Genomic DNA, 20,731 nt, shown 5'->3' on the forward strand with positions numbered 1-20,731 from the left:
CAGGACCCTTCGCCTGATTGCAGCTGCAAGGTCCCTCTGGCCATGTGAGGTGACATTCGTGGTTCCTGAGATTGGGCATATTTGGTGGTGGGACATTAGTCAGCTCATGACACTCCTTAAACAGTTCCAATGAGAAGACACTAAAACACATTTCTTGGACATCTTTATATATATATACACACTTTTTTTTTTTTGTATTTTTCTGAAGTTGGAAATGGGGTGGTAGAGAGACAGACTCCCACATGCACCCGACCAGGATCCACCCGGCACGCCCACCAGGGGGCGATGCTCTGCCCCTCTGGGGCGTCGCTGTGTCGCAACCAGAGCCATTCTAGTGCCTGAGGCAGAGGCCACAGAGCCTTCCTCAGCGCCCAGGCAAACTTTGCTCCAATGGAGCCTCGGCTGCGGGAGGGGAAGAGAGAGACAGAGAGGAAGGAGAGGGGGAGGGGCGGAGAAGCAGATGGGTGCTTCTCCTGTGTGCCCTGGCTGGGAATTGAACCCGGAACTCCTGCACACCAGGCTGATGCTCTAATATATATATTTTTAATGATTAGTATTAAATATTAAATGTTTACTCATAATATTTATGATTAATTTAGCACCACTGAGATATTAAATAATATAATAATTTAGAAATAAATTGAAACTTTTTTTTTTACTCTTGTCATGAAATAATTTTATTCAAACATGCCTCCTACGTGGCAGTGTTTTCATCCTCCTTAGAGCTGCTCTTGGAGTCATTTAATCACCTCCCACTCTGTCCAGTTTTCTCAGTTTGTGTGTATGTAACTTACTTTAAATTATGCTTGTGTTACTGGAAACTTGATCCCAAGACATAAGAATTTCTCCTAATAATGTTAAAACTTACTTAAAAACCCACTCTTTAAAAAACGTATTTTTATTATATTTTGATTTTCGCTACATAACACTTAGTATATTGCTGTTTTTAAAATTGAATTTTATTGGCGTGACACTGGTTAACTGTATTGCCTTTTAAAGTGACCTTTAAAGGGTTTTGTTCAGAAGAGCGTTCTCACAGCAGGCCTGCCTGCCGACCTCCAGGAGGCCTGCATCAGGGCTGCCCTTGGCTGGCATCCGGGAGCCGGGTGTCGGGAGCGTCCCCAGCACCCTAACTGATGGAGCAGCTCCCTGAGCCTCAGTTCCCTGTGCCAGCAGTGTGTCTGTGCCAACGCCCCTCTCCTCCTGGGATCTGCAGTTGGGTGGGGCCAGCCCTGCTCTGTGTCTCAGGGGCCTCCTTGGTGGACTGACTCCGCAGTGCTGTCACTCGCAATGCGTGGAACTGAGCGTGTCCCGTGACTCAAAGAGGGTTCTGGAAACTGCACCCAGGCCCCCTCTTCCTTCACCGACTCTGCTCTGGGTCCCGTCACTGCAGGAACTCACAGCCGTGAGCACACTGAGCCCCCGTCACCAACTCTGCTCTGGGTCCCGTCACTGCAGGAACTCACAGCCGTGAGCACACTGAGCCCCTGTCACCAACTCTGCTCTGGGTCCCGTCACTGCAGGAACTCACAGCCGTGGGTAGGCTGTGTGCGCAGTCCCTTGTCCTCCTACTGAGTCATCTCTAGTTCACGTTGGACCCCCGGTGGGGTTTGTTTTGGTGACAACAACCTTGTAATTATGAAGCAGTCCCCCTGGAATAATTGTTAGCGTTGAACTCCTGTGCTCTTTTTGGCAGTTTTCTCTGTTGTTTGGACTGAGGTATTTCAGAATGTTTTCCTCGCACGGTACCTTGTTCAAATAAATTGATTGCGGGGGGTGTGGTGGACCATGAGATGTGTTGGGTCATGTCTTCTCTGGGGAAAACTTCTGGAGAGGGTTTATGATCAAGTACGGGTCGGACCGGGGCCACCCCACCCGGAGTCCGCAGCCAGCACTGCTCTTCCGTAGGACTCTGCCCTTCATTTCAGATGCCCCTCGGACACACGGGTCTTCGGGGAGCCCAGCGCTGTGCTGCGGCCGGCTCCCATTGGCGGTGGGCTGCTGGACCCCGGGCCACATCGCGAGTGTGCTGTCTGGGTCCCTCTCGCTGTTCGGTGTGGGAGGCGGGCAGTGCCGGAAAGCAGACCCCCTGGCGTCCTGAAGGCAGCCTCGCAGGAGGGCCTCGGGTTGACAGGCTCCATCCTGGGAAACGGTGGAAGGAAATTCTTAGCTTGACTTCAAGATTCATTGCCTTTCCTCCACTTTGACATTTACGTGGTAACTGGAGGCTCCTTCTGTGATGGGTTTTGTTACAGATTATCTTTATGTTTAGATAATACCAGTAAGCAATCGGGATCTGGGCTCTTTAATAATGAGCTATTTGTTTTTCTCTCTTAGGGCATTATTTCAAGAACAGCATGGCCCCATCCAGCATTCTCTGAGCCCGGAGCCTGGGGGAAGGACTATGCTGGCCGTCTTGGAGGCACACTGAGATGCACAGACTGGGGGACTCCGCGGAGCGCCCGCCACCGGGGACGGCACCCCCGCGCCTGAGGAGTGTGGAGGTCGCCCGAGGAAGAGCAGGGTATGGGTTCACCCTTTCCGGCCAGGCACCCTGTGTGCTCAGCTGTGTCATGAGAGGGAGCCCCGCCGATTTTGTGGGTCTCCGTGCTGGAGACCAGATCCTTGCTGTCAATGAGATCAATGTGAAGAAAGCATCCCATGAGGATGTGGTGAAACTGATCGGGAAGTGCTCTGGGGTCCTGCACATGGTGGTGGGCGAGGGCCTTGGCCACCTGGAGTCGTGCTCCAGCGACGAGGAAGTGGGGCTGTCTGACGGGAAAGGCTGGCGGAAGCCCAGGCTCGACTCCAAAGCACTAGGTATAAACAGAGCGGAGAGGGTCGTTGAAGAAATGCAGTCTGGTGGCATTTTCAGTATGATCTTTGAAAACCCGCGGGTTCGTGCGAGCAGTTCAGAGCCCTTGAAATTGAAACAGAGATCCCTTTCCGAGTCCGCAGCTGCGCGGTTTGACCTCGGACATGGGAGTGTGAACGGTCCGCACCCCGGCCTGCTTTCCAAGGAGGAGATCTCAAAAGTTATTAACGATGACTCAGTTTTCAGTATTGGACTGGAGAACCATGAAGATTTTGGATTAGATGCGAGCATTCTAAATGTTGCCATGGTCGTCGGCTACTTAGGGTCTATTGAGCTTCCTTCCACAAGCTGCAACCTGGAGTCCGACAGCTTCCAGGCCATCCGCGGCTGCCTGCGACGCTTGCGGGCCGAGCAGAAGATCCACTCCCTGGTGAGCATGAAGATCATGCACGACGGCGTGCAGCTGTGCACCGACAAGGCCGCCGTCCTGGCCGAGTACCCCGCCGAGAAGCTGGCCTTCAGCGCCGTGTGCCCGGACGACCGAAGGTTTTTTGGGCTCGTGACGATGCAGAGTGGCGACGGCGGCCTGGTGCAGGAGGAGGAGGGCGTCCTGCGGACTTCCTGCCACGTGTTCATGGTGGACCCAGACCTGTTCAACCACAAGGTCCACCAAGGCATCGCCCGGCGGTTTGGATTTGAGTGCACGGCCGACCCCGACACCAATGGCTGCCTGGAGTTCCCCGCATCCTCCCTCCCGGTCCTGCAGTTCATCTCTGTGCTGTACAGGGACATGGGCGAGCTGATCGAGGGCGTGCGGGCCCGGGCCTTTGTGGACGGGGATGCCGACGCCCACCAGAACACCAGCACCAGCAGCAACAGTGACAGTGGCATTGGCAATTTCAACCAGGAAGAAAGAAACAGCCGGGTGCTTGTGGTCGACCTGGGCGCCAGCTCGAGCAGGCATGGGCCCAGCAGCAGCGCCTGGGAGGGTGTGGGCGGGAGGGGCTCCCAGCCGTGGGGCAGCCCGTGGAACGGGGCCTTCTGCCACGACCCAGAGGCAGGGCCCCCCTTCGAGGCTGCTCTGCAGACTGACAGGTGCTGGGACTTCAGCAAGCCTTTGGGGATCACTTCTCATGTGGAGGTGCCCCCTGCCTCCTTACGGAGTTCGATTCCTCCTTCCAAGAGGGGCCCTGTAGGCCCTGGCGGTGGGTTCAGCCAGCGGTGGCTTCCGGTCCATGTCCTGCAGGAGTGGCAGTGCGGACACGCCAGTGACCAGGAGTCTTACACGGACTCCACTGACGGTTGGTCCAGTGTCAACTGCGGCACCCTGCCCCCACCCATGAGCAAGATCCCCGCCGACCGCTACAGGGTCGAGGGCAGCTTGGTGCAGCCCCCCCTGAACGTCCAGAAGAGAGACTGGTCCAGGAAGGCTTTTGGGATGCAAAACATTTTTGGTCCTCATCGAAATGTGAGAAAGACAAAGGAAGACAAAAAGGTAAGGCTGCTGGGAGTGGGTCAGGAGTGGACTTGATCTGATTGATGGCTTAGTTAATGACTGGTGGGATGACAGCACACCACTGCCCAGTCCCCGGCCCGCGGTACCTGTCTGTGTCACGGGGTGCCCGCTGTGATTGTTTGCAGGGGCCCTGTCTTGCCTGGAACCCTTGGGGGTTTTCATCCCCAGCAGGCCCTGGCTTTGCAGGCTCTCAGAGTCCTGGGCAGGACGTCTGGTGGGCCAGGCGGTGGTGGAAGGGACGGTAACTTCTCACAGCCCGTGTAAGGGTCTCTCACTCCTTCTGGCCCTTTTCCTACTGCCGGTGCCCTGACGGTCCTGTCTCTGAGTTCCCTTTGAAGCCCATTACGTCTCTGGCTTGCGTCTTCACCCCAGTGGCCAAGGCAGAGTGCCCTTTTGATGTGAGAACATTCTGGAAGTGCAGAGACTGTTCGTGTCAGGACACAGCTCCCTTAAAAAAATTTAAAAAACAATGTTTCAATTTATTTCTAAATTACTATATTATTTAATATCTCAGTGGTGCTAAATTAATCATGTAAATATTATGAGTAAACATTTAATATTTAATACTAATCATTAAAAATATATATATTAAAGATGTCCAAGAAATGTGTTTTAGTGTCTTCTCATTGGACCTGTTTAAGGGGTGTCATGAGCTGACTAATGTCCCCCTACCACCAAATATGCCCAATCTCAGGAACCATGAATGTCACCTCACATGGCCAGAGGGACCTTGCAGCTGCAATCAGGCGAAGGGTCCCGAGACAGGAGGGCACCCTGGATTCTCTGGGTGGCCCTGTGTAACCGATCCTCGCATTGTTTCCTTCTTCCAGAACACTTGCTGCAGACACCAGGGAGCTCCAGAGTGGCTAGTGCTGAGTGTCAGACAGCTGGGGCCACGCGGGTCCAGCACAGCCCGCGAGCTCCAGAGTGGCTAGTGCTGAGTGTCAGACAGCTGGGGCCACGCGGGTCCAGCACAGCCCGCGAGCTCCAGAGTGGCTAGTGCTGAGTGTCAGACAGCTGGGGCCACGCGGGTCCAGCACAGCCCGCGAGCTGTTGGGTCCACCAGTGTCCTTGTGGGCTCTCCGTCTCCCCACACAGGCGCTCTGCTTGCGGCCTGAGGGAGGGCTCACCGTAAATTAGGACCCGTGCCCGCGGAGGGAGGGCAGCCGCGGGGTGTGGGGGTTGGGGGCGCCCCGTGAGGGGGAAGGCGGCCTGCGGTGCGGCTGTGCGGCTGGGCAGGTGTGCGCTGGCTCAGTGTGTGGGGAGGTCGGCACTGAGCTCAGTGGTTCCAAAGGAAATTTTCTCAGAGGACTTTGATGATTGTAAAGGACCGTGTCTGTGTCTGCTCATGTTTTGTCCTCGGTTGCTGAAACCTCACACAAACCCTCCATGGGCTGCTGGCAGCTCCAGGACAACAGGGCATGGGGGCAGCCTGCAGGGTGGGCCCTGTGGGCACGGTGGAGGTTTTGTTCAAGGTCCATGCCCTTCCTGAGTCCTGTTTCTCATCATAAAACACACTAAGAAAATGTGCAGAGGGCGCGAAGGACAGCCTCCCGTAGTCTGACCTCGCGTGTCTGACGTGGGTTTCTCCTCCACGAGCGCAGTGGTGACCCCGCGGCGTACCTGTCGGGGCCTGAGTGGGGGTGCCCGCAGCTCTGCCCTGTGCGCCCCCCACCCCGTCCAGGGTCTGAGCCGCAGGCTGCACACCTGTGGTGGGGGCCCACCTCCCCATAGCCTTCTCCAGGGGCCTCCGCCCTGGAGCTGGGTGGGGCTGGGCGGGGCTGGGCGGGGGAGGGAGGGCCCTGGAAGTGGCAAAAATGTTCTATGAAATTAAGCAACCCACCATCTCTTGGAATCCATTTCCTGTAAATGGCTTTCTCAGCTGCTGTGCTGTAAGTGAGGGTCTCTCGTCTGCCCGCTGAGGCTGCAGTGCCCTTCACGGCACTTGCATGGGGTGCGCGGGGTCCTGTCTGTCTCTGGGAGCACTGCCCTGAGGTTGCTCACGCTGCGGGGCTGAGCCTGGGGCCCAGGAGACGGGGCTGTGGTCCTTCCGCAGGTGCAGCCCCTGCCTGGGAGGGTCGGGACGCCTCAGGCTCAGAGTTGGGTTAAGCAGGGTCGTGGTTTAAGGCTGTTTTTTCAGAGCAGTTTCAGGTTTCCAGTGAAGTTGAGAGAGACACAGAGATGTCATAGATGCTGTCTGCCCTCAAACATGCAGCGCCTCCCCACTGGGAACACCGCCACCAGGTGGTGCTCTGCTCTGACTGGTGACCCTCCACAGACGGCGTCATCGTCCAGAGTCCAGAGTCTGCGAGGTTCACGCTCGGTGTTGTGCATCCTCTGTGCTTGGTGTTCACATCACGTGTCATGCAGACTGTTCTCACTGCCCTGAGCACCCTCGGTGCTGGCTGGCTCTTCCTCCCTCCCCTGACCCTGACAGGCACTGGGCTCCTTCCTGTCCCCATACTTCTGCCTTCTCCAGAGTGGCACCGAGTTGGAACCACACAGTGTACGGCTGTTTCAGATGGGCTTCTGTCACTTAGTAATGTGCGTTCATGTTCCTCCGTGGTTTTTCATGTCTGGTGGGTCATTTCTTTTTATTTCTTTTTATTTCTTTTTATTTATTTATTTATTTATTTATTTGCAGTTTTCTGAAGCTGGAAACAGGGAGAGACAGTCAGATAGACTCCCGCATGTGCCCGACTGGGATCCACCCGGCACGCCCACCAGGGGCAACGCTCTGCCCACCAGGGGGCGATGCTCTGCCCATTCTGGGCATTGCCATGTTGCGACCAGAGCCACTCTAGCGCCTGAGGCAGAGGCCACAGAGCCATCCCCAGCGCCCGGGCCATCTTTGCTCCAATGGAGCCTCGGCTGTGGGAGGGGAAGAGAGAGACAGAGAGGAAGGCGTGGCGGAGGGGTGGAGAAGCAAATGGGCGCTCCTCCTGTGTGCCCTGGCCGGGAATCGAACCCGGGTCCCCCGCATGCTAGGCCGACGCTCTACCGCTGAGCCAACCGGCCAGGGCCGGGTCATTTCTTTTTAGAGCTGAAGAATATTCCACTGGATGGACCAGAGCGTACTTATCCATCACCTGCTGAAGGACCACCTTCATTACTTCCAAGTTTTGGCAACTATGCGTACAGCTGCTGTAAAGCCCTGTGCAGGTTTCTTGTAGATGTGAGTTTTCAGCTCCTCTGGGTGAACACAAGGAGCACAGTTGCGTGATTGTGTGGTGAGTGCATGGTTAGTTTTGTAAGAAGCCACCAGAGTCCTTCCGAAGTCCCTGCACCACCTCACCCCCCAGCCCCGAGGGCGCATTCCTGCTGCTCCTGTCCTGTCAGGCTGTGGTCAGTGTCCTGGGGTTTGGCCCTTCTGACAGGAGTGCATGGTGTCTCATCTTCATTTTAATTTGCATTTCCCTGATGACTGTGAATTTGAGCATCTTTTTAGAACAATGCTTTAACCAGCTGAGCTGTCTGGCCAGGTTGAGCATCTTTTCAGTGTTTACTTATCATCTGTGTGTTTTTTGTTTTTCATTTTATTTTAATTTTTCCATTGTTTTGAGGAGGGAAGGGAGAGAGAGAGAGAGAGAGAAGCATCAACTCACCATTCCACTTAGTGTGCCCTCATTGATTGCTTCTCCTACGTGCCCCGCCCGGGGATGGAACCCGCGACCTTGGTGTGCTGGACAGCACTCTGCCCACTGAGCCACCCTGCCAGGGCCGGTGTGTCTTCTTAGTGAGGTGTCAGGCCTTTGGTCCATTTTTCAGCTGGGTTGTTTTCTTATTGTTGAATTTTCAGAGTTTTGTTTTTATACATTTTAGGTAATAGTCCTTTATCGGATGTATCTTTTGTGACTATTTCCTCCCAGTCTGTGGCTCATCTTCTCATTTTCTTGATGTTATGTTTCACAGAGCAGAAGTATTTGTCTTTTTTTAAGCGAGAGAGAGAGGAGAAACATCAACTTGTAGTTATGTCACTTCAGTTGTTATATGTGCCTTGACTGGGGGCTCAGGCCAAGCCAGTGACCCCTTGCTCAAGACAGCGACCTTGGGCTCATGATTATCCCACACTCAAGCTGGTGAGCCTGTGCTTACGCCGGTGACCTCGGGGTTTTGAACCTGGGACCTCAGTGTCCCAGTTGACACTTTATCCACTGCACCACCACCAGTCAGCTAAGTTTTTAATTTTGATGAGGGCCAGATGATCAATTCTTCCGTTCATGGTTTGTGTCTTTGGTGTTGTATCTGAGAAAGCATCACCACACCCAAGGCCATCTGGGTTTTCTCCTGTTATCTTCCAGGAGTTTTGTGTTTCTATGTTACGTTTAGGCCTGTGATCACTCTGAGTTGGTTTTGGTGACGGGTGTGAGGTCTGTGTCCAGGTTCACTTTTCTGCGTGTGGATGTCGCGTTGCTCCAGCACCGTTTGTGGAAGTGGCCATCCTTCATGCGCTGTGCTGTCTGCTGCTCTGTCCACTATCAGTTGACTGTATCTGTGGGGATCCTGGGCTCCTTTTTCCTGTTCTTTTTTTTTTTTTTTTTTCTTTTCTTTTTTCATTTTTCTGAAGCTTGGAAACAGGGAGAGACAGTCAGACAGACTCCCGCATGCACCCGACCGGGATCCACCCGGCACGCCCACCAGGGGCGACGCTCTGCCCACCAGGGGGCGATGCTCTGCCCATCCTGGGCGTCGCCATGTTGCGACCAGAGCCACTCTAGCGCCTGAGGCAGAGGCCACAGAGCCATCCCCAGCGCCCGGGCCATCTTTGCTCCAATGGAGCCTTGGCTGCGGGAGGGGAAGAGAGAGAGAGGAAAGCGCGGCGGAGGGGTGGAGAAGCAAATGGGCGCTTCTCCTGTGTGCCCTGGCCAGGAATCGAACCCGGGTCCTCTGCATGCTAGGCCGACGCTCTACCGCTGAGCCAACCGGCCAGGGCCCTTTTTCCTGTTCTTTCCAGAGAAAATTCAGAGCTCAAATTCCAGAAGATGGAGTGAGGAGGACGGCACTGGCGTGCAGCACGCTCACCGAAGACGGAGCGCCTGTGATGGAGTGACATGCCCTCGTGTTGGCCGATAGCAGTGTAGCACTCCCTAGGGCACGGTGCCCTGTCCTCTGTGGAACCTGGGGAGGGGTTCTGTGACCTCCTCAGTCTGGATCCCTTTATTTGCATTTATTGACAGGGCTTATGCATAGTAAACAATTTGTCACAGTCAAGTGGCAGGTCAGTGCTGAGACTAAGGCAGACTTAGGGGTCCTATCACCTCCTCCTACAGTTCCTTCTGTAATGTGATGGGACACACTGTTTATCTAAAATAAGTAGTAACGCGTTGTGTTTTATTGGGTCCCTGCTATCATCCCGTAAAATGTCTCAGTTGCTTTTTACTTTACTAAATGGGCTCCCTGCATCATTAGCTCAGTGTCAACCCACAGCCACCTCTGTTTGCACACAGAAGCTTCCAGAGGCTCTGGGTGGGTCTCCTGGGGCCCTTCCCGGCCTGGCCTGGCCGGAGCTGGCTGGAGGTGTGTCAGGATGAGCAGAAGACAGGCCAGAAAGGAAGAAGGCAGTGCTGGAGATGAGAAGAGGAAGAGGCCCCAGGAAAGGGAAGGGTGATGCTGGGGGCCTGCGGTGTCTTGTCGTCGAGTCCTGTTCCTCTAAGTCTCTGGTGACAGTGGCATAAGTGCCTTACTTTTCATAAAATGGGACGGTATCTGTCAGGACCCACCGGGAGACAGCAAGCACAGCAGTGGTCGGATTGGAGAAACTGGGAGGGATGAACGAGGCAGAAGGGGGTAGCGCTGGGGGGCATGGTGGGACAGGCTTCGGCCGGGCGTGGGGGCCTCGGCTGAGTTCCGGCGGCACAGCGAGCCACGGGCTTAGCAGCTCCCCAGCCGGGAGGGCCGATCCAACACACGGAGCTTGTCATTTTTCTGGTACAATGACAGGAAGTTTTAAAATAGATTGTAAAAGTATCTGGAGAATACTGCCAACCTCCCTGGGAGGAGAGTGTCCCTGGGAGAAGAACGCTCTGATCATGACCCTGGGCAAACAGTGCCCACGGGCAATGGGGCCTCACTCTCCCAGATTACAGGGAAGGGAAGAAGGGTGGCAGCTTGTGCGGGGAGCCTGGGCCTGTGGGGATAAACTCCCGTTAAGTAGTTCCACAGGTCTGCGCTGCCCCCGGGGCTGGGGCTCTGGGCTCCCAGTTCCCTTGACAGAGTGTGCTGAGTGCTTGCTGTCTGGGGTCTCTGCACCTGGGAAGCTGCCCCCACGGCTGCCTGAGGGGCCAGGGGAACAGTGGAGAAGCTGGACCTGGCCAGCAACACCAAAGGGACAGAGGCACCGAACTGCCACCAAGTGCTGTTCTCTTTTGCGTTTTGTGTCCAGGAAAGTGAGAAAATTCAGAGCTCAGCGGCCACCTTATTCAGCACAGTTGTTGATTTGACTGAGTCCCTGGTCAGTGTACACCTAGTGAGCACTGCGCCTCTGGCTTTATAGCAGTCTCAGCCCTTGGTGTTCCATCATCCATCGTCACTTCACCAGTTTATTTGTGAGATCACCTGCAGCTACAGTTCACCCATTACCGCTGCGTGACAGCACACACACTCCCAGCCGCTGCGGAGAGACTGGGGTGCTGTGGCAGACCTCCTGCGTCTCCGCGCTTGTGTGTAAAGGAGCAGACTGGCTAGTCTCGAGCGGTATTCCCAGAGCAGGCAGTGGCTGCGTGTCACGGTTTTTGTGTCTCTTCATTCACCTTGACAGTAGACACCAGGTTTCTGCAGGGAGACCAGATTTAATTACTTACTTAGGAACCGTGCTGGTGGCCCATGCCTAGTTCTTACCCTGGGGCAACACAGTGAGACCCACATCAGATGTTACCAGGAATGTACCAGCGTTGTGCTGTACGCAGGGCGCCCCCAGAGCAGGACTCATGCCATCCTCCTCCTCTCCTGAGCGGGGAGAGGAGTCTGTAACCAAATTCTCTTCGGAGGCCAAGGGAAGAATCCTCTTCCCCTCTGCAGTGTAAGCAAGTGTCCCAAGAGGAATGTATCAATAAGACCAGCTGCTCCTGGGAGGTGTCCTCTGGCTCTCACCCTGAGGGAAACTTGCCCTGGGGAGGAAGTCTCCCCTGGAGTTTTCACTGTCTGTCCCATCATCAGTTCACCATCAAGTTCCTGATGCTTTTAGTCTAGGTCCCAGGTCTCAGTAGAATTTGCTCGGAATGCCAACAGTTCCACACCGGGCAGTGTAAGAGCTCAGATGGCTCCGTGGCCTCACCTGGACTTGCCATTCTCGGACGTCTTCAGTGTTTGGCAATCTTGCAGTTGTCAAGTGGCCTCTCCTTGTGGCTTTAGTTTGCATTTCCTTGATCATGAAGGTTTGGGTTTCCTTTAGTTGATATCCATTTTTCTATTGGGTTGTCTTTTTCTCTTTGACTTGTAGGAATTATGGACACTGGATGATAATCCTTTGCTGATTATGCATATGCATATAAATGTATATTTATCTCTCTCTCCATACACACACGCACACACACATTTCCCTCCCCTCCCCCCAGTTCATGGCTTGTTTTCTCACTTGCTTTATGGTGTCCGGGTGAGTAGAAGTTCTTAATTTTAAAATTCATTTAGCAATGAATTTGTCAATCTTTTCTCCTATGGTTTGCACTTTTGCTTTGACACATTCATTGCTACCCTGATATCAGAAAGAGCCTCTTCTTTTTTTACTAAAACTTTTTAGAGTTGATTTTTATGATGGAATAAGGTGGGTGGCAAGTTAAGTTTTTCCTGTGTGGATGACCAGGTGTTAGAGCACTAAATTCCCTCTCAGGAGCGCCCTCTGCTGCATACCATGTGCACGTCTATCTGTGGGACTGGTCTCAGTGCTCTTCTCCATCCATCGTCAGGGCCCCCAGCAGTACTCAGCTGTTTTTTGGGGTATTTTTGTATTTTTCTGAAGCTGGAAACAGGGAGGCAGTCAGACTCCCGCATGTGCCCGACTGGGATCCACCCGGCATGCCCACCAGGGGGCGATGCTCTGCCCATCTGGGGCGTCACTCTGTTGCAACCAGAGCCATTCTAGTGCCTGAGGCAGAGGCCACAGAGCCATCCTCAGCGCCTGGGCCAACTTTGCTCCAGTGGAGCCTTGGTTGCGGGAGGGGAAGAGAGAGACAGAGGAAGGAGAGGGGGAGGGGTGGAGAAGCAGATGGGCGCTTCTCCTGAGTGCCCTGGCTGGGAATCGAACCTAGGACTCCTGCACACTAGGCCGACGCTCTACCACTGAGCCAACCAGCCAGGGCCAGTACTCGACTGTTTTAAAATTGCAGCTTTAGCCTGACCTGTGGTGACATGGTGGATAAGGTGTCGACCTGGAATGCTGAGGTTGCCAGTTCAAGGCCCCAGGCTTGCTTGGTCAAGGCACATAGGAGAAGCAATCAATGAACAAGTAAAGTGAAGCAACTGTGATCTCACTACCTCGCTACCCTCCCCCTCTCTCAAATCAATAAATAAAATCTTAAAAAAAAATTTTAAAATTGTACCTTTATAATGTCTTTATATCCGAGAGGGCAAAACTCACTGTATCTTGACTGTGCTTGAGCCTTTTACATAAATTTTATGATGTTTATAAATTTTCTAAAAATGCTATTGACATTTTTATTAGTTATATATTTTTTGTTTGTTTTTTGTTTTTTGGGGGCTCGTCCGGGATTATTTGTTATATTTTAATCTGTAGGCCACTTTGGAAGAGTTAATGTCTTTAGAATATTAGCCTTCCTATCCATGAAAATGGTATTTCTCTCCATTTATTTAGCTTTTATTTTCTTTCAGTAAAATTTTATAACTACCTTTTTTTTTGTGACAGAGACAGAGAGAGTCAGAGAGAGGGACAGATAGGGACAGACAGACAGGAAGGGAGAGAGATGAGAAACATCAATTCTTCGTTGCAGCTTTTTGTTGTTCATTGATTGCTTTCTCATATGTGCCTTGATGGGGGTGAGGGCTACAGCAGATCGAGTGACCCTTTGCTCAAGCCAGTGACCTTGGGCTCAAGCTGGTGATCTTTGCTCAAACCAGATGAGCCCGTGCTCAAGCTGGCAACCTCAGGGTCTCGAACCTGGGTCCTCCACATCCCAGTCCAACACTCTATCCACTGTGCCACCACCTGGTCAGGCTATAACTATCTTTTTGAACATCTTTACTTATATTTAGTCTTAGATTCTTTGTGTGTGTGTGTGAGAGAGAGAGAGGAGAGAGCGAAACAGGCAGGAAGGGAAGAGAGATGAAGAGATGAGAGGCATCAACTTATAGTTGCAGCACCTTAGTTGTTCATTGATTGCTCTCTCATATGTGCCTTGACTGGGGGGCTTCAGCTGAGCCATTGACCCCTTTCTCAAGCTAGCAACCTTGGACTCAGGCAGATGACCTTGGGCTTTAAGCCAGTGACCTTTGGACTCAAGTCAGTGACCATGGGGCTCATTTTGATGATCCCATGCTCAAGCTGGTGAGCCTGAGCTCGAGTCAGGCACCTCACAGTTTCGAGCCTGGGACCCAGTGTCTCAGGTCGATGCTGTATCCCCTGCACCACCACTGGTCAGGCTAGTCTTAGATTATTTAGTTAGATTTATTCCTAGGTCCCTTATACATTTTGTTACCATTTTCAGTGGTATCTACTTAAAAATTGTAAATGTTTACTTTTATGATATGTAAAAGTACAATTGATTTGTTGATTTTATATTCAGCTGCTCTGTTGAGGTTACTTCTCTTTGTTAATACTTGTCATCATGAATGTGTGCTGAGTTGTGACTTTTCTTTTTTGGTTATTTTGCCTTCATTGAGATCCACTAGGCTTCTTCATTTCAAATGCGATGTGGCAGATTAGTACTGATAGCTTTGTGGATGTTAAATCGCACTTGCATTCATGAGGTAAACCTAGCTTATGATTATCTTTTTATTCGCTAATGGGTTTGGTTTGTCACTATGTCTGTAGAACTTTTCAGTCTGTGTTTATGAGTGGGCCTTGCACTAGTTTTCCCTTCTCTCATTGTCTTTTCTCTGGTGCTGGTGTCAAGGTTTTTCTCGCCTCAGAAAGTTATAAAATCCGTGGTGGCATTTTCTCCTCCTCTTCTTCCTCCCCTTCTTTTAGTGCATTGAGTCTTTTATTGTAAGAGTTCTATTCAGATGAAGTCTGTTTTGTCTGTTACAATTATATAAGCTCTTCTGAATCAGCATTTTCTATTTGTCTATTTAAGCTTTTCACGTCTCCATGTTATAAGACTGTTACTTGGTGAATTTAGTCCATGTGTAGTTACTGGGATTACTGGTCTGTCGTCTTGGTTTCGTGATATTCCTGGGTGCTTTGTGTGAGTGTGTTTTCTGGACTGTCTTCTGCCTCTGCAGAGCCTTGGTCCGTCCTCAGGGCTGCTTTGGGTGTGTGCCCTCACTCCATCACCCCCATCGGTGCGGGCGTTCTACGCTTTCTTCCTGTTCTTTAGAGGTTTTGTCTTAGCTGGTTGCCTGGTACATAATAAGCTCTTAGATATTTGTTGAATAAATAAATGCTTCCCCTAATTTTGTCTCGATTTAAATGTCCTTTCCTCTGTATTCATCCTTTTCTTTCTTGAACAGGAGACCCAGTCTCTGTCTGTGTTTCTCCTTCCGAGATGGCGACTCCCCAGGACGAGGAGCCCTTTCTTCATCTCCTGTGGGCACCTCTGTACGGTTCCAGCTTTATGTTTCAGTGGAATTTTGTTGATTCTAAAATTGTTTTGGTTTTGGACTTCACATTCTTCCTGGTGTGTCGAGTTTTGTTGTAATAGGATTTAACAAGCTATGCCTTTTATTCAGCTGTTGTCCCTTACCCCGGAGCCTGCCTTGTGTGACAGCTGTGGGACCCAGGGGTGTGTGTTTCCTTCCCCTCTGCCCGCTGGGTCCCCAGCAGGGTCTGCCTGGGGGGTCCTGCTTCTTGTCTGGTCTCGCACAGCCGTGCTCCCCCCCAGCCAGGCGTTGCCTCCTGCCACAGTCCCTCACCTCTCCCAGAACAGCCTGTCGCCTCTCAGACACCGAGGTCTGGGTCCCAGCACGCCTGGCCCCTTGTCCTGCTGCTGAGGCGAGAGAACTCCTCCTCTTTCTGTTGTCCCGGATGCTGGGTGGTCGTTCTGCGGCTGCCTCCTGACGACCTGGATCTCTCGGCCCTCCCGGTTCTCAGGCTCCTGGTCAGCGTTTACTTACACGAAATCCTCTCTGTTGAAACAACTGGTGCAGTCTGCTTTCTGACCAGCCCCCACGACCCCGGGAGAAATAGGTCAGCTGGAAACCTTACCTCGGAATCTCCATGTTCCCTGTTTTGAAAAATACTCCGATGATCTGGTCTCTATTTTCAACTAAATGGGCCTCTTGATTAGAGCTTATTTGTTCAGTAAGTGCTTCCTGAACACCCACTATGTACCAGGAGCCGTGGGAGGTGAGGCGTGGTGGCCAGCCTGACAGGCCCAGCCCTTGCCCGCTGGGGCTCAGGGTCCAGTGTTGAAGCTCTGTAGGTTGGGACCTTCTAGTTTTGGTTGTAACTGGGACGTCACAGTGTACAGAATGGGACCTGGATCTGCCTGCCGCCTCCCTCCTGCGTGTGGCCCTAAGCAAGTCCCGCTGCAGCCAGCTCTCATCCGTGGGTCGAGGAGGTGCCTGGCGGTGCTGGAGGAGTCCTCTCCCTGAAGTAGTGGCTCCGTGGGGCAGCTCAGTGTTGGCGCTGAGAGTGGCCGAGGCAGCTGGACCCCCTGGGCGGTGGGTGGGGCCTGCTGACTTGGGTTCTGTGCTCACCCTGTATACTGGCTGTTTCACCCCGGAGGGATCCTGACACCTCTCTGGGCCTCCTTTGTGACCCTGGAGGCATCCCTCAGGACCCCTCCACCCCTGCATTTTGAGGCGACAGTACCAGGTGGGTCAGTTCTGTAAGTGCTAAGCAGGGACCAGGAGGAGTGGAGGGTCCTTTGGTTGTGGAAGCACACTGGCCACATCGGCCCAGGTGTGGCTGCTGAGGTCGACGCTGGCAGTGAGGTTCTGTGCCCGGTGCCTAGAGCCGGGCCTCGTGTGTGCCTGGGGCAGTGAGGTGGAGTCCCCCAGCCCCCTGACGTCGGGGAGCAGCGACCACCGGGTGTGCACGCTGCCTCGACAGTGAGGCCTGGTCTCCACTCGCTTCCCGAGCTGTTGTGATTTGTTTGCAATTTGAACAGTGAAGTTGACTTGGAAGAAAGGAGCTGCTTTTTCGGCCATTGTACAGTGGTCGTCACTGCGCAGTCCTGCGTGGGGCACTCATTGGTGTTTCCTAACAGATCAGACGTGTGTCTTATCCGAGGTGGGAGACGAACTAGTTGACACTGCGACTCCCTGTGAGGGAGCGCGCCACGGAGCTGACCGGCTCTTTGCAGGAAGTTCTTTCTGGCCTCTTGCTTGTTAGGTTTTTCCTTCTGTTCCAAGTGTCAACATGTCAGCACAGCTGGGCACGTGAGGCGCTCCCCTCAGTGCCCGGGAGGGCCCGGTGCCTGGGCTGCCGCAGGAGCTGTGCCACTGCATGGGGGCTCTGCAGATGCGGGCCTTAGAAACTCAACCTCGTTCTCATCACAGAGCACGTGCCCACCACCTCCCACCAGAACAACGGTGTAGATGCTGACCCACAAATGTAGAATCTGTACAAAGGGTTCATTTTCATATCCGGAGCCTTCTTTGGTTTAGTAACGGATGCGGAACATTTTCCGTAGAGTCACCTGTGCTCCTGAATGGCCACAAGGACTGGCATGTCCCTCAGGGGCCGGGGCCGTATGGTGGGCACAGAGGGCCCCATGCTGTTTGCTCTCGTATGTTTTCTGAGCAAATGCTCTGTCTGCAGCTGAGCACTGCTCTGGGCAGCGGGCTCAGGAGGGACAGAGGTCCTGCTGCCCTCGGTGACACAGGATTCTAGTGGACTGGCCTCCGAGGCTGGTGTGTGCAGTTTCATTCTGTGTGTTTAGGAGCCGGGGTTAAAGGAGAGCTGGCGGGGATGCCCCTGGCTGAGGGCCGCAGGGAGGGACAGGCAGGTGGCGGGGACCAGAGCCTGCAGGGTGCTGCAGGGACGCCCCTGAAGGGCTCGGGTGGGGCCTCCGGGCCAGGAGGAAGCAGTGTGCCTGGAAAGAGACGGCTGGGTTCAGACACATCTTCTAGATAGAGTCAGCTCTGGGGCGTACTCTTTGGAAAAGAAGTTTCTTTTTTTTCTCCTTTTCCAAGTGAGAGGAGGGGAGATAGAGAGACAGACTCTCACATGTGCCCTGACCAGTATTCACCTGGCAACCCCTGTTGGGGACCAATGCTCTGCCCATCCGAGCCATGCTGGAAACTGAGCTATTTTTCGCACCTGAGACATAATGCCTGGGGCAGTGCACTTGAACCAGTCGAGCCGTGGCTGCGGGAGGAGAAGAGGGAGAGAGAGAGAGAGAGAGAGAGAAGGAGGACGGGGGAGGGGTAGAGAAGCGATGGGTGCTTCTCCTGTGTGCTCTGACTGGGAATTGAACCCAGGACATCCACATGCTGGGCTGACACTCGACTGCTGAGCCAGCCAACCAGGACCAAGAAATTTTTTGGACAAATATTTCTGGAGAATATGTCTAATTCTGTGACTTGCAAGAGGGAAGCAGCGGGGTGAGCAGCTGGGTGTGCCCCAGAGGGGGTAGAGCAGCAGAGGGGTTTCAGCTCAGACACTGACTGAAGTCAGCGTGGGTGCCTGCAGTCCTGGCAGATGCCCAGAACGGTCACCAGTTGTCACAGAGAAGCCCGAGGGCACTGTCACCAGGAGGAGAAACATCCGGGCAGGACACATCTGTGTCTGAGTTGGAAACACAAGGTTCACCCCAGGAGTGTCTCAGAGGCCATTTACTGGAAGGGCGGGGTCTGGTGACTGTCAGACCAGCAGCCAGCCTCCGAGTGATAGGCGGGAGCTGTAAACCTGTGCTTCCTCACCTCAGAGAGCACACACAGGTCACCCTAGGTGACCTACTCCTCCCTGTTTGGGGACAAGCAGACCTTCCCCCGCACAACTTGATTTCATAGTGGGAATTCCAGCTGGCACCAGCAGGGGCGCAACTGAGAGGCCTCCATGCGGCCGCTGTGAGGCTTCACCTCCCAGTGGCTCTTCTTGGCACTTGTGTGGGTGGCGTCACTTTCAGGATGGTGGCTTCCAAGCCTCCTGGTGTGTGGCTCCGTCCCAGGGGGGTTGTCTCTACCCAGGTGCTCCCTCTGCCTGTCCTCGGCCACTCAGGACTTCACGCCCCAGGACATCTGAGGGTTTCAGCTGTGGTGTTGTTATTTTAAAGATGTGATGACTGTTTGCTGGAACCAAGATCACGTTTGGAGAAGTGTCTGGCATAATAACAGTGAATTAATTCTAGTCATTTCCCAGAGAGAGAACAAGATGTTTCCCTGGCTGGTTATTTCCTGCACCTGAGCCAGTTTAGGCTTCAGATGCCGGCTGAATGTTAGGGCGTCTTTAGTCTCCCTGAATGCTTACACAGGCATGTAACAGCCTTTGTGGTAACAGCGTTGCCCTATCACACTGTGCTTGCACAGGCGTTCATCGTGCTGTATGATCTGCTCGTGGCGACAGGTCCCCTGGTGATTGTGGAGGGTGAGGCTGGGTCGTCTCTGGGCACATGGTGGTCAGGGGCAGAGCGAATCCTTGCAGACCTTGGACGACTCTTTTTGTTCCAGCTCTGCACTGTGTTACAGAGGTAATGCCTACATTCCATGACATTGACCGTGGTTTTCTCTGCACCTCGGCCCTCTGTTCTCTGCAAGCTCATGCATCAGACGAAGCTAAACATTCCTCCCAAGGAGGCAACTCAGTTTACCTTTTCTTTGTGTTTAGGGCTCAAAATTCGGGCGGGGATTTGGACTTGCTCAGACTTCTCAACGCACCTCTGCTCGGAGATCGTTTGGAAGATCCAAGAGATTCAGTGTCACTCGCTCCCTTGATGACCTTGAGGTAAGCATTGTCGTCGCTCTTCCCTTCTTCGGGTGTTTGGACATGAAAACCAGTCTCACAGACACACATCTGAAGCTCCTTCGACTTCTACCCAGACCCTGCCTTCCTCTCCCTCCCGAGGTAAACACTGTCTTCTAGAGCAGTGGTCCCCAACCTTTTATGGGCCACGGACCGGCCTTTAGGGTGGGACGGATAAATGTATCACGTGACCGAGACAAGCGTCAAGAGTGAGTCTTAGATGGATGTAACAGAGGGAATCTGGTCATTTAAAAAAAAATAAAACATCGTTCAGACTTAAATATAAACAAAATGGAAATAATGTAAGTTATTTATTCTTTCTCTGTGGACTGGTACCAAACGGCCCACGGACCGGTACTGGTCCGCGGCCCGGGGGTTGGGACCCCTGTTCTAGTGCACATCTGGGTGCTTTTCTGCTCCTGTAGGACTGTCAAGGTGGGGTTTTTTAAAAAGTTTTTATTTATTGATTTGAGAGAGAGAGGAAGGGAGAGAGAGAGAGAGAGAAGCATCAGTTTGTTGTTCCCCTCATTTACACATTTGTTGGTTGATTTTTGTATGTGCCATGACCTGGGATTGAACCTGCAACCTAGGCATATTGGAACGATGCTCTAATCAAATGAGCTACTTAGCCAAGGCCACTGTTGTAGTGTTTTTAGTGCTGTATTCTGTGTATCAGTTACTGTCAGAAGTACTGTATACACATGAACTTGTTTAACCTCACAAGGCTTTGAGGAAGGGAAGGCCAATCATTATTCCCCTTTTAAAGATACCATACTCATGCACAGAAACAGATAATACTATTTTATGTGGTTCTTTTCTTTGATCTTAAACATTTAATTGACTTTACTTTTAGATCAGTTTTAGATTTTCAGAACGGTTCAGCAGAAAGCGCAGAGTTCCCGTGTGCTCCCAGCTCGTGCCGTGCCAGCATCCTGCATCCGTGTGGGGCGTTGTTCCAGTGGAGGAGCCACTGTGGTACCTTATTATTAGCTGACTGACGTCTGTAGTTTACCCTGTTTTTCGCTCCATAAGACGCACCTGACCATAAGACACAGCTAAGGTTTTAAGGAGGAAAATAAGAAAAAAAAAACCTCTGAACCAAATGGCGTGTTAAAATATTTAATAAAATACCATAAGACACACAGGCATTTTCCCTCCACTTTTTGGGGAAAAAAGTGCGTCTTATGGAGCAAAACATGCGGTCCTTCAGGCTCGCTGCTGGAGTGTGCGTTCTGGAGCTGGGACAGATGGATGGTGTCTGCAGTTGTCAGGGTCTCGTGCAGAGTGGCTTCACTGCTTTGTCTGTTCGTCCCTCCCCTCTTGCCCCTGAGCCCTTGGCCATCAGTGATCTTTCACTGGTTTACTTGATATGTTTTAAATGTTT

General features: G+C 52.8%; 1 protein-coding gene across 3 annotated transcripts in view; it reads left to right on the forward strand.

Annotated features, from left to right (window-relative positions):
- Window positions 1-20,731, forward strand: part of RGS12 (regulator of G protein signaling 12) — a 134,918-nt gene that overhangs the window by 28,945 nt on the left and 85,242 nt on the right. For all 3 annotated transcript variants that reach the window (XM_066386833.1, XM_066386835.1, XM_066386834.1), the window contains exons 2-3: window positions 2,338-4,310; window positions 19,213-19,329. In XM_066386833.1, the coding sequence (XP_066242930.1) occupies window positions 2,433-4,310; window positions 19,213-19,329 (1,995 nt within the window). In that variant the 5' untranslated portion in view covers window positions 2,338-2,432. The remainder of the gene's footprint in view (window positions 1-2,337; window positions 4,311-19,212; window positions 19,330-20,731) is intronic.

Source organism: Saccopteryx leptura, chromosome 5 (genome assembly GCF_036850995.1).
Source record: "Saccopteryx leptura isolate mSacLep1 chromosome 5, mSacLep1_pri_phased_curated, whole genome shotgun sequence".
Classification (NCBI taxonomy): Eukaryota; Metazoa; Chordata; class Mammalia; order Chiroptera; family Emballonuridae; genus Saccopteryx; species Saccopteryx leptura.